Below are 12432 nucleotides of genomic sequence, written 5' to 3'. Positions count from 1 at the left end.
TATATTTGCTGAATACATAAGTTCAAACAATATGGGTACAACAACTTGTTCATAATACATACTTAAACCATCGTGTTTAATAGTTACTAAGACACAGATCCATGAGCTACTTCGGGTCTCAGCACAGTTAATCTAAGTGACAAGAACACAGTTGAGAGACAGTAGCTGCAATGGAAGGCGAAGAAAACTAACCTGCGATAGGTCTTGTTCAGACAGCGAGAGCTCCTCACGGGTCAGCTTTTTCTGCTAAGAAATACAAATCACACATCCATCACAGCTGACCGTGATGTCGGGAAAATGTCCATGCAACCCACACACAGAAGAGAGCAAGTCTCCCACGGATAAACTTTCAACAGTCATTGCCTTACTTCTTTAGTATGTACTACAGGTTTGCTATCGGAACAGAAACAAAACAAAACCCCAAACTGAAGTGGTTCTTTAAGTGCAGTTCCAGCTGCAAGTACATGGTTATTCATGAGTCTATAACACAGGGCCAGACTTCTAGAAATGTAGAGGTAATGCTGATCTGTCAGGTTTATGCTGAATAATCCTCCATGACGTTGGTCTTAATTTTGGCAGCTGTTTATATATTTACTTACTTAAAGTGTGTTTCCTTGACATTAGTATTTTTTTTTTTCAAATTCATTTCTCCCTTTTCTCCCTTTATTTTATTTTTTTTTTTTTTTCCGAAATCAGTTTCTAAACAAGGGTGGACTACAACTCGTCAGACCTGATGACGTGGAAGAGGGTGACATTGTAAAGTATTTGGTGCCCGTTGTTCCAGGCATAGAGGGCCCGATCCTTGGGGTTGTAGTCCAACATGGAAATGTGCGAGTACTTGTTTTGGAAGGGGATGTCGATGTACTCGTAGGTGGAGGCATTGGTCTGGTAGGCGTAGTGCACCTTGGTACCTCCCGAGTAGCCGTTGGTGACGTACAGCGTGCCGCAGATGATGAAGGCCTCCCCGGCGCTGCGTTTCGGGTAGCTGGTGTTCCAGGTCTGGAGGCTCTGCAGGGTGTTGGGGTCCAACTTGCTGATGACGATGTTGCCCGCGTTCTGGTTGGTGGCGTAGACGGCCCACAGCCCGTTCTCATCCACCATCAGGTCAATGTCCGAGTGGCCGCCCCAGGCGTAGTGGTACATGTTGTTGTAGCCGGCATAATCCAGGCTGCGAGTCTTGAGAATGGTCTCTGTTTTCAAGTCAAACCTGATAATTATGTGGCTTTGGTATTTATTGAAATAGATAGAGCCATTGTAGACCACTTGACCGGTGCCCGACCACGGGTGAGGGAGACGGTGAGAGGTAAAATTGTCAGTATTCATGAAATCTGCCATGGATTTATATTCACGGACGAAGCGGTTGTTGTGGTAGCTGTCCATGTACCAGACCTGGGCGAGCGACAGAAACAACGTGGGGTTAGAAAACAGCAGAGAGCTGGCTGAGCCCTTTGCACAGCACCCTAGAAACTGAGCTGGGAGCAAAATCCAGAGCAAGGCATCCAACCCGCTGGAAAACGATGTGTCCAACGCCTGCCCCCTACGCCCAGAAATAAACCCGATTTTTGGAACTCAAAACCATCCAAGAAATCAACCGAACAGCAAAACTTTCCCAGGGGGTAACCTGGTATCTCCCCAGGAACCTGGCAGCTTAAGAGGTTCCCTGAGAGTGCTCCATGACTGGCACCGTCCTGCCAGAGGGCAATTAGCATCTTTTCTCTGGCTAAACACAGCACATTATGTTGATGCTGCTTTCCCTTCCCGTAAGCCCCGCCGTGGCAGCACTCAGTAAATGACAGCAGCTGCTGTGCAGGACTCCATTAATTTGGCATGCAGAAGCGATGGATGCAATCGCTCATTGTCAAGGAAATTCTGGCAAAGTCCATATTGGTTTAAAAATCATACACTTCTGCATCAAAAGCTTAAACCAAGGCCGCTAAAATATAAGAGAGAAAGACATCAAAATCTTGCTATTGGTAGATGGGGGAGAGATTTTAGATCATCATTTAAGTGCCAGTCCACTAGGGACACTGTCTAGACTCCTTAAAAAAAAGCTTTTGTCATAGGAAACCAATTCCGAGGCAAATGACAGAGCTGTGCAGTCAGTATCAAGAAGAAATATCCAGGCAGTGAGTGACATTCTGTATGCAGTTGCTGCCTAAAAATAAGAGAGCTGCTTTCTGTAGAAACTGTTTAGGAAAGAGGAAAAGTAAATTAAATAGCAAGAGGGAAGCCTTTAAGGCTGCAGATTTGGGTAATGTTATGGCGCCAACTTCTTTTGCAAACCCCTTGCCAAACCTGATAGCATTGTCTCTGCAGCGTGGCCGTCTCCAGAGTCCCTTAGAAGAGCAGACAAACATTTACACACGGTGTGTGCATGTAAAAAGTGCTTTTGGCTGCTGGACTGGAAAAGGCAGGTGAGGTCTGCAAAAACTTTGTAGGGAACTTCAGCCTTCCCTCGTGACCTCCCTGGGAACACTGCAGAGGTGGGGAATGAACGTGTGGCGAAGGGCTCTGAGCTTCACCCCTCCACGGTGGGCTGCAAAAGCACCAGGGAAAACCCACGCCTGTCCCTGAGCCCATGGCAGAGAGGTGCCAGCAGCCTGGGGGAGCTTCTGCTGTCAGACGTGGCACGGGAGAGTGTTCCTCGCTTCGTGAAATGCCTGCGTTCAACTAAACCCGCTTGGGAAATTACCAAAAAAACCCCCCAGAGAACTGATTGTCTCTCTGCTGCTCCCATTTCATTATTTGCTGTTAAAAAAAATTACACATGCCAGTGCAAGGTGCTGGGTTTTCAGAGAGACAAAGAGAAGCCCAGAAGAGCAGAACCCCATATCATCACGCTGGGGCTGCAAGGTGACAGGACCCAAAGGCATTTCGTGTTTTGGAGAAGCAGAGATGGATGGATAGCAACGTCTCATCGCACCGGCTGGCTTTGAGCAACCTTCTCCTGCCAATACACATCAATCCCGGCACTCGGCATCCACCTGCTGCCTCGCCGCCGGGCTGCTCCTGCGAGACTCGCAATTTTCCCCAGTTGTGTTCAATGATTTCGTGACATGAACAAACGACCATACGAACCACCGAACACCTCCTGGGGCTTGGTGACATAAGATGGATATGATAAACTGCCCATCTCTCCCCATCCCTAGTTTCTCACTCTGCTGGGCAGCCAATGAAGTTCACTTAATTCTGTGTTTCTAATAAAATTCACAGTAGATTTATATATTATATACACATACATGCTCGTGAAGCAGTCTGGAGAAAACTGCTTGTCTACTCTCATGGCAAAAATACACTGCAGAAAAAGGCATGGATAAAATAAAATATTAAAAAAATACGTGTTTGAGACAAAACTCACTGAAGACAGGGAAAGATCTTTAGCATGTGATCAACCAGCTTCAGCTGCAGCGGGCCTGACTCTTCCTTCACAGATGTATAAATCACATTAGTGCTGAGGGATGCAGCAAACACAGCCCGAAGGGGACAAGTCTGTCCCCTCTCTTGAGCAAAACGAGATGTGATGTGGGTGAATTCTTCCCATCTCACTTTTAGGATCGTATTGGGATTATAGGCGAAAACTTGTTTAATAACTGTAAAACGTGGAGGTGTCGTATTGGGGAACCAGTGCCAACCAGTTGACTGCTGGAGGGAAAGAGCCCGACATCTCAAGTCACTGCTGCTTCATTGCTGCACATCCACGGGCAAATGGAGCCACCCCCAGGGGTGGATTCTCCGGAGCAGCTCTCATCCCCTCTTAGCTACAGAAAGTCAATCATGGGGCAAAGCTCTCAAAAGAGCTGCCCCGATACAGCCCTTGCTGGTGCCTCCATCGTTTGATGAAGGATGCTGCATGCAGGAGGCAATTACCGTGCAGCCAACCTCTGTGGTTTTTGTTTTGTTTTGCTGCCTGAAATCCTCAGCAAACACTCGAGATATTTTCCATTCCATCAGTCATGGGAAGCCTGGATTGATTTTCAGCCAGTTATTGGCCTCCTACCTCCTTGGGATCAAAACTGAATGGTCTGAATGGAAAAAAAAAAAAAGTCCAAAACAAAGCAAAACAAATCTCTCTCTGGCTGCAGTCAGTTAATTCCTCAAACAATGAAGGGGGAGGGTGGAGGACAAGTGTAGTCAGATGACATTATTGGAGGCACCGGCAGCAGAAGCGCAGCAGGGACTGGGACCATGGGTCTCTCTCTGCTTGGCCCCAGCTCCCTCCTGGCTGCCAAACCCAGACGAGAAACCCAAGATTTCATTTTTCCCTCCCGTGGCGGGGCACAGACCTCATGGTGACACTTCTGAGACCACACACGCTTATCACTGCAGTGAGTTTCACCCGCCCTGGGAAGGGAGCACCGCACAGGGCTGCTCAGCCCCCTCCTCATCCTCCCTCCCTTTGGGATCTTCAGCCCCCTCCTGCTGCAGAGAAGGCCAGTAGAGCCCCGTGAGGTGAATTAGGACCTTCCACAGCTTTCACAGGGCGCAACCTGGGCTTCGGTGCTTGGATGTAATGAGTTTTCAACGACCTCAGCCGCATCGGTGGAGGTGGGAACGCATGAGACGAAGCTGTCGCGGTCTTACCTTGTTCTCTCCCTCGGGAGCGAGCGGGTCTGTCATCCACGATCCGAACCTGGACCCCGAGGTTTTTATTGTGATCGGGTCACTTATTCCCGTCAGCTTGCCACAAGCTGCAAAAGAGTGCAAGGCTGGTGAGCACCACGTCAGACCACCACCACGGCGCCTTCGGCGGTGGGTCTCCACCAGCCAGCCCCGAAGCCCCAGTGAGGGGCACCAGAGCCAGCCACCACCCACACCACTCTGCCCGCTGCTCTGCCCCGCTGATGGGCACCTCGGTGTTTATTTAATGAGAGGTAATTAGGCCAAGAGCAATTGCCGGATGCTTTTGTTTGTTTCATGCCTCTTAATAACAATTGTCATCACCACACTGTCCCCAAGAAAAGAAGCTTTCCTCAACCAGCCGTGCTGCTAACGCCACAGAATAGAAAATGAGAAGAGTTAGCCAGGGTCGAGCAGCCAGTTGGAGAAATTAGCTGAATTATAGCATTTCTGCGATAACAGAGTGGGTGCAGCCAAGAAAAAAAGACAGACATGTCTATTCCAGCCCTGCTGGAAACATGCATTTGCTACAGGTTATGCAAAGGAGGAAAAAAAAAAAAAAAAAGGGTGGGAAATTATATGCAATATGAATTTCTTCCCTGCAAAGACCATCTACTGGCTTCTACCGGCCACCTTCTCTGTTCCCTATCATGTCTGCATACTTAGGAGACAGTAATGAATTCTCCAGCCTCTTCCCATCTCCTCCACCAGCCCGGGCTTCGCCAGCTTCAGGAGAGAAGCCCAAACACAGCAGGATAGAAGGCAGGAGGTGGGGTGTCCCTCAGGTCCCTTGGGAGCTGCCCCGGGAGTCCAGCCCAGACTCAGCGTCACCACAACCGGGACGTGCACCCGCACAGCGCTACGAGCCAGGTTTTTGAAGCACGCTCCGGTGCTCCACACTGCTGACCTCCCGCCACTCAATTCGGGGGGCATGTCGGCGCATTTGCAAGCCCAGCCATGTGCCTCGCCGTGTTTTTAAGCCCTAACCACAAGGTGAAGCAGCAGCACCTCTCCTCCAGCGCGCTGTGCCAGCTGCCTGTGGCAGCTTGTTTCCCTTCTGTGATTCTGTCCCCCCGACGCTGAACCCAGCACCGCTCCGGGGACTCCCGTGGATAGATGCCTACAGTGCTACAGCCTCAGCATCGAAGGTGCAGCCATACACTGGGTTCCTATTTCCAACAATATCCCCAAGTTTCAGCAAAGCTGCCATTCCAGTCTCCTGCAACACTGGCATTTTAGCATACAAGCACTAGGGAATGGCAGGCGAAGAGATGAAGATGCCGTGGGAGGGACTGGGGGCTGGTGTTGGATGGTCTGTTGCTACAGGAGCACTCATTTAAAACCCAGACACATTCAGCGCAGAGCTGGTACTGCAGCAGCATCTCCTGAGCAAGACAAGCTAAGGTCAGCGGCGCCAGGGGGGTGGCCACAACCTGAAGTTCAGAAGGTGTTTTCTGACTTCTCCTTTTTGATGTGGAAGCCTCTGGCAGGCTAAGGAAGGGGAGGGTGGTGGTGCTGGGGTGGAGCGGCTCCCCTGGGTGCTGGGTTTGCAGGCTGAGCCGCAGCTGCACTGCGGTACGGACGGCCCCGCTGCTCAGCGAGGGGTTCCCAGGGCTTGGGCTGCAGGTGGGAGCCCATGGAGGTGCTGCTGAAATGCCAGTAGAGCTCTGCCAGCTCAAGACAAGGTCCTTCTGCTCGTAATTACCAAGTAGAATCACAGAACCGTCAATTGGTTTGGGTTAGCAGGGACCATTAAAAGCCATCTAGTCCAACTCCCCAGCAATAAGCAGGGACATCTTCAACTAGACCAGGTTGCTCAAAGCCCTGTCCAACCTGACCTTGAATGTCTCCAGTACCTACACGCTGCAGTATCTCTTAGCTGCCTCTCTCCTTAGCCTGTTCTCATCTGCCCCTTTACATTTCTGATCGTGGCCACGGGACACATCCACCTACCTCAGCTCTGAGCTGCAGGCAAAGGGGTTGCCTTAGCCTGGGGCATAAAATAGATTAAGATATTTTTGACATGCACCAGCACGACATGGCCAAGGGGACCATCAGTCTTCCCACAGCCTTCAGACACCAGGCAGATAAACAGAGATCCTACCAAAAAGCAGAGAGCTTTCCTGGCCTCACTGAGACACGACATACGGGAATTTGTCCTCCTGCCTATCTGATGCATTCAAAACCTCTCAGCTCAGGAGAATAGCAAGGTATTGACAAAGGGATGCAACGGGTTAAAATAATAAATCCTTAATGTCTGGCAAATTCCCCTTGCAGAGGACTGGCCTTCCTCTAATCACAGATCTGCTCAACGCTGCCTTCCATTATCGCAACCCTACATTGCTGTCACTTTATCTCTTTCCTTCCATTTCCCTGGAGAGAAAGGTTGTATAAAAGCTCATTGATTAAAAAAAAAAAAAAGGTAAAAAAAAAAAAAGAAGCAGCAGCAGCTGATAAGGGTAAACTAGTGTTGTTTGCAAGTGGTGAGGCTACATCTCATACATGTTTAGCTGGAGGCACATTCACAGCAGCTTTTCAGCAATGCAAGAAGGTTGCTCTTACACAGGGCACGGAGTTTTCTTTCTTGGTGTCATTCTACCACAGGCGTTCAGATGCTAGGGGGAAGGTTTAAAACGGATCCTGTAAGGCCCCTAGTTAGCTAGGTCCCTGCAGCTCTCACGGGCTTACCACCCAGGGGTGGACCACTACAGCCTCTGTGATCCTCGTCCACCCATCGTTCCTGATGAGACCCACACCACTCTAAACACCATTAACTCCCCCTCCTTCTATGGGGCTAGCAGTCATTAAAAGCAAGAAGATCGCTTTACTGGGGGCAGAGGGGACTCTGTCTTCTACTGCTTCCCTTGGATGGGTGGCAGCTTGAATTACAGCAGTAGCTCACCAGACAGGATTTTTGCAGCTCCCCATGCTCCGGCACGAAGCAGCAGCCTGCACAGCCTTGAAAACACCCACCAGCAGCACCGGCCAGTCTCAGCAGTGCTCTGCTCTGCGAGTCAGGAGCTGAGCATGGGGCAGTGGGTTGGGAGCAGAGCTGGGGCGAGAGCCCAAGACGTCCAGCATCCAACTCCATCAGACTCTACTGGCTTACATAGGGCAGTTTTTAAGCCCTGGCTGTGATTGCCCTGAAGCTGCTGCTTGGCTGCCCTGGGCAGCCCAGCACCCGTGGGGGCTGAGCCTTTTGCAGCAAACCTGCTCTCCCGTGGGGATGGCAGGAGCATGGGATGAATGTGCAACAGGAAAGCATGACCTGGTGCTCATCCACGAGGCCAGGACACAGGGGAAGCCTGTGAGCAGCAGCTTTCGGGGTATGCATAGAAGGTCTGTTTTCACTCCACTTTCCCCAGCACTTTCCAGGTCCCTGGACCTGTGGCCCACGGGGAGCTGCATGTCCCTATTCCCGGAAAACACCACAAATCGGCCTCTTCCCGAGTGACCCTCCAGGGTGACCCAGCCAACTGCCTCCAACCTGCTCACCAGAGCAGCAACAAAACACCACCTCCACACGCACAGCCCCTTTCTGTAGCTGCCCAGGGAATTTTCCAGCAGGAGAAGACACTGCTTTCCTCCAGCCAGTTCCCACGAGCGCTACCACCCTCCCGGGATACTAACAGCCCTGCTCCATATTTCTCCTAAGCTCCAGCCCACAAGCAATGTTTAGCAGCTCCAGCAGCGATGTATCTGCCACCACACCGACACCAGCCCTGTCTCCTTTTGGACTCCACAGTTCTGCTCGGGCTGCTGCTGCTACAGCCAAGCACCTTCCCTGCTGGGGCTTCCCACAAAGCTCTGATGGCCCCCAGCCCCATCGCATCCCGGTCCCAGCCCTCTGCAGCAGGGACAGGGCTGTGGCGGTTGGGTCGTGCCCTGTCCTCGCCTCTGTTGTCTGGCCAGGAGCGCCTCCCCTCATCCCAAAAACATCTGGGGACAGGCTGGCAGGGCTCTGTCCCCGTCCCCGCGCCAGGATTGTGGGCTGGGATTTTTTGCAAGAATCAGGGAAAGCTCGTGCTCTCAGGCAGACAGGAGCCTGTGGAGAGCAGCCGAGTTAAATTCCCCTTTGAATCAAGGAGTGACAACCTCTCCACTCCTCCAAGGCTCCTCTTAGGAACATTAATGGAAACGTTAAAATCCCTGTATAAATACTGATCTTTAAGAGTGTAAACAGAATAACAGATTGAATGTGCCATTATTGATTTTTTTTTCCCTTCACACACATGCCAGGGTCAGGAAGTGTTTTCACTATTGATCCATCAATAATGCTTAGGAAACCCAAAACGCAAAACAGGACCTTGCCTAAGGAAAATGCTGCTGCACTGTCAAGCATCAGCGCTTCCCAGAGGATGGGGAGAGGTGAACTGGGCGGGAACACAGCACGAGCCCTCCCCTTGTCCCGTGCTTATTGCAGCGGCTCCCTGATCCTGGTCTGGGTGCTCTGAGCTGTACCCTGAGCTCTAGCAAGTGAACATACATCAGGTGAGCAGCGTTGGTGGCCCATGCAGAAGCAAATCTAAGCTAAAACACGCTCCTTGAAACGTCAGTGAATCCCTCTGAGCAGATAATTTGCAGCAAACAGCAATCCTCAGCAAGCAGGGCCTCATCGTGCAGCAGCAAAGTGTCTGTAAGGTTGTTGTTCCAATTTAACTCAATTAACTACCATTTTCACTGGTTTACACTCTGGAGCGATAAACAACATTGGAAGTTCAATCCGTGCTGTTTGCTGTTAAGTGACCAAATAAATCACCCTCCTGCGCCGGCAGCAAACCCCTGCGAGACTCAGTGTCCGCCTCTGCAAGCGCCCAGGGGTGCTGCAACGCCCCAAGGCAGAAAAGCTGCCCTGACCCCACGATCACAGAGACAGTAAGAGGAGAAAGAAGAGGCACAGCCAAAAAGCCCAAACAAAGCCTCAAAAAGATTTCAAAACCACCTCAAAAACCTAGAAGCTTCTAGAAAAAGTTGCCTGCAAGACCTTGCCATCCTAGCTGCCTCAGTCAGTTTTACCTGGGCTACTGCCTGGGGGGGATGTCCCACTGGGAGGACCCGAGCATGAAAGGGATGTAATGAGCCAGGACATGGCCCAGAGCAGAAGGGGCTGATGGTCCAAGAGCAAATTTTTGGTTTTTTTTGAGCCCTGAATGGTTTGGGAGCTACTTAAAGTCTGCCCAGGGTCTGCAAGAGGATCATCACAGCTTCCCTGGCTCTGGTAGAGTCAGCCTGGGCCGGGCAGCTCCACTGAGGAGGCTGTGAGGTCCAGGATGGATTTGTTTAAAGAACTGTCCCTGGGAAAGTATTTCTACAGCCCCGACTCAAATCCCTGGTCCTGCTGCTGTTCCCTCTCCCTATCGCTCACAGCTCCTCCTCATCTTCAAGAGATGGGCTGAAGGCTACAGATGCAGCAAGCGGATCTCTCCTTGGGCACCACCTCCTCTCATCACACCCACCTCCGCCTTCAGCGGGGGAGGAATCAGAAAAGCCGTTTGCAGGGCAGAGCTGCCCTGTGCTGGTGGTGTGGGGCTGCCGGGAGGATTGTTACGTGGCCATGGTCAACCAGCCACTGCTGGGCCCGTTCTCCATCCTTTCTTGCCTTACCCACCGCAGGACTGCCATTCCTGACATGTCCGTATGGTCCCCACGGGATAAAGCTCCAGGTATGAGGCACTGCTAACACAGAAAGCACCTCGTCATTACAACCCCGATCATTTCTGTCTCCATTAAGCTTTCAGGGTGAAATTCAAGTGCGTGAGGACGAGCTCAGGACCTCCCTGCCATCTCCCCAACCCTGCCGCCTTCCCCATGGCCACCGCGGGGCAAGGAGAGGGATGGCAGATAGGGTGCAGAAAGCGATGGTACCGCTCGCCCCAGCCTGTTCCGCCCCAGAACCAAACCTGGGCACATCAGCGCTCATTAATAAATGAGAAATCAGGCTCTGCCCTCTCACTTAGCCTGGGGGGGTTACACCTGCCCTCTGGGCGGCTCCCCGGGGGTATCTTGGTGAGGGACTTGCTGCACGCTTGTAGTTCAAATACCTCTGAGCATCTGGGCTTAAGTGGAAATTCACTTTCCTCTCTGAGATTTCAAGTGAGAGGCAGCTTATTATAAGGGACTTAGAAGGTAACAGAGGACAGGATGGAAATGCAGGGAGAAATACAGGGCAGGCGGCTGCTTACAGAAGTGTGGAGGCATCTAGAAACAAGCAAAAGCAATCCCACCAGCAGAGACAAGAAAGAAACAAAGCGTTACCTTGCCAAGGATATAAAGGGCTCAGAAGAGATCTGATCTTCCATGAAGTTACCTGAGAGTGTAATTTCGTATGTGCTACCAAAATAGACTGCAGAGCAGTTAATGTGTTTAGATTATCTAAATTGCTTAACAAGAAAGTCAATAATGTAAGTAGAAATTAAATCAAGTCAGAGCTAGGCCAACAAATGGTGGGGAGATTTCTTGCAGCTGCGGAAGGCAGTGCCCTTCTTCCCCCCTTCTCCACCCTCTGTTTGGGGGTCAGACGCTGGGTTTAGCTACAGCTGGGTCTCCCCACAGGCTTCAGTCAATTAATACTCTCTGAATGAGATTACAGACGAATCTCTCGCGCTTTAGCCCTGCTGGTTACTTGGCTTGGTGGAAGAGGCTCCCTGAAGGAATGGGAGAGATGGGAGAGGGTTTATATCCTGCACAGTGGCATCGTCCGGACCAAACCGCGAACCCGCACCAGCTACGTCATGCTCTTCTCACCAGGGAGTCGCAAGATGCAAAAGGAAAGGAAAAAAGGGAAACCGAGTCACAGCCTGCACACACACGCACACGCGCACACCCCACTTCAAGCGGCGTGCGGAGACCTCTGCTGATGTGCCAGGTCCAGTTAGCAAAAAGATCGGGCGGGGAGGCATCAGCAAAACGGCGCATGTGGTCGCTTTGCATAAGCGTTACTCGCCACCGCCCGCTTATGCAAACGCTGCAAACCGCCACATGCCTCGTCACGGGCCCGATCCTGAAGCACTTAGGCCATGAGCGACATTGGTCATGCAAGTAATCCTCAGCAGGACTACTCCCAAGATTAATGTTCCTCATCGCGTAAATATTTACAGGATCCAACCCGGCCGTGCGAGCTCATCCCTCACAGCCAGGCCAGGCCCAAGGAGATGGCCAGTCTAGCATCTCTGCCTCCAGACGGGATGCGTGGTTTAACACCGATGGCGTTGAGCCAGTGCCACCATGTTGTTCTGAGCCTACCTAATTTTTGCATGCATGCACGAAGCCTTTCTTCAAGATTTGACACTCTGTTCTGAAGCTCTTCGTAGTCATAGGCGCCAATCTCTTCCTGGAGTTCGTTTAGAACTGACGTCAGATTCTGGACCTCCTCTTTAAACTGCAATACCAATTTTGCATCGGCTTTGTACTCTTCCAACACTGGTATCAAAGGCCTAAGTTCCTCCATTTTCGCTTTTATTGCCTGCAAGGTTAAAATAAGCTTGGTTCAGTGCTATGCGTGCAAAAATCTGCAACACTCTGCCTTGACCTGGTTGCTTCCTACGTGAGTGCAATGTTCATATCCCACAATTATTATCATTAAAATTATTTTAATTATTATTTTGGTCCAAATGATGTATTGGCAAGAACATATTAAACAGGCTGCAGAACACCAAAATATTTGGGAAAGGCCTTTATTTGTCATTTTTAGAATGCAACATCTTAGGGTTACATGCTTCAGATCACATACACAAAGAGTTCTTTTTTTTTTTTTTTCTTTCCAAAAAATAAAATAAAATAATATATATATGCATTGACAAGGGTTTCAAACTATTC

The 12432-nt window shown here is 50.7% G+C and overlaps 1 protein-coding gene across 3 annotated transcripts in view; it reads right to left on the bottom strand.

Annotated features, from left to right (window-relative positions):
• Positions 1 to 714: 714 nt before the first annotated feature.
• Positions 715 to 12432, bottom strand: part of OLFM1 (olfactomedin 1) — a 32869-nt gene continuing 21151 nt past the window's right edge. For all 3 annotated transcript variants that reach the window (XM_086475606.1, XM_086475608.1, XM_086475605.1), the window contains exons 4-6: positions 11860 to 12079; positions 4582 to 4688; positions 715 to 1389 (exon numbers count right to left, since the gene is read on the bottom strand). In XM_086475606.1, the coding sequence (XP_086331732.1) occupies positions 715 to 1389; positions 4582 to 4688; positions 11860 to 12079 (1002 nt within the window). The remainder of the gene's footprint in view (positions 1390 to 4581; positions 4689 to 11859; positions 12080 to 12432) is intronic.

The sequence above is a fragment of the Leptosomus discolor genome, chromosome 19, assembly GCF_034619465.1.
Source record: "Leptosomus discolor isolate bLepDis1 chromosome 19, bLepDis1.hap2, whole genome shotgun sequence".
In the NCBI taxonomy this organism is placed as follows: Eukaryota; Metazoa; Chordata; class Aves; order Leptosomiformes; family Leptosomidae; genus Leptosomus; species Leptosomus discolor.
Note: the sequence above shows the minus strand (reverse complement) of the source record. Positions and strands in the feature narration are given on the sequence as shown.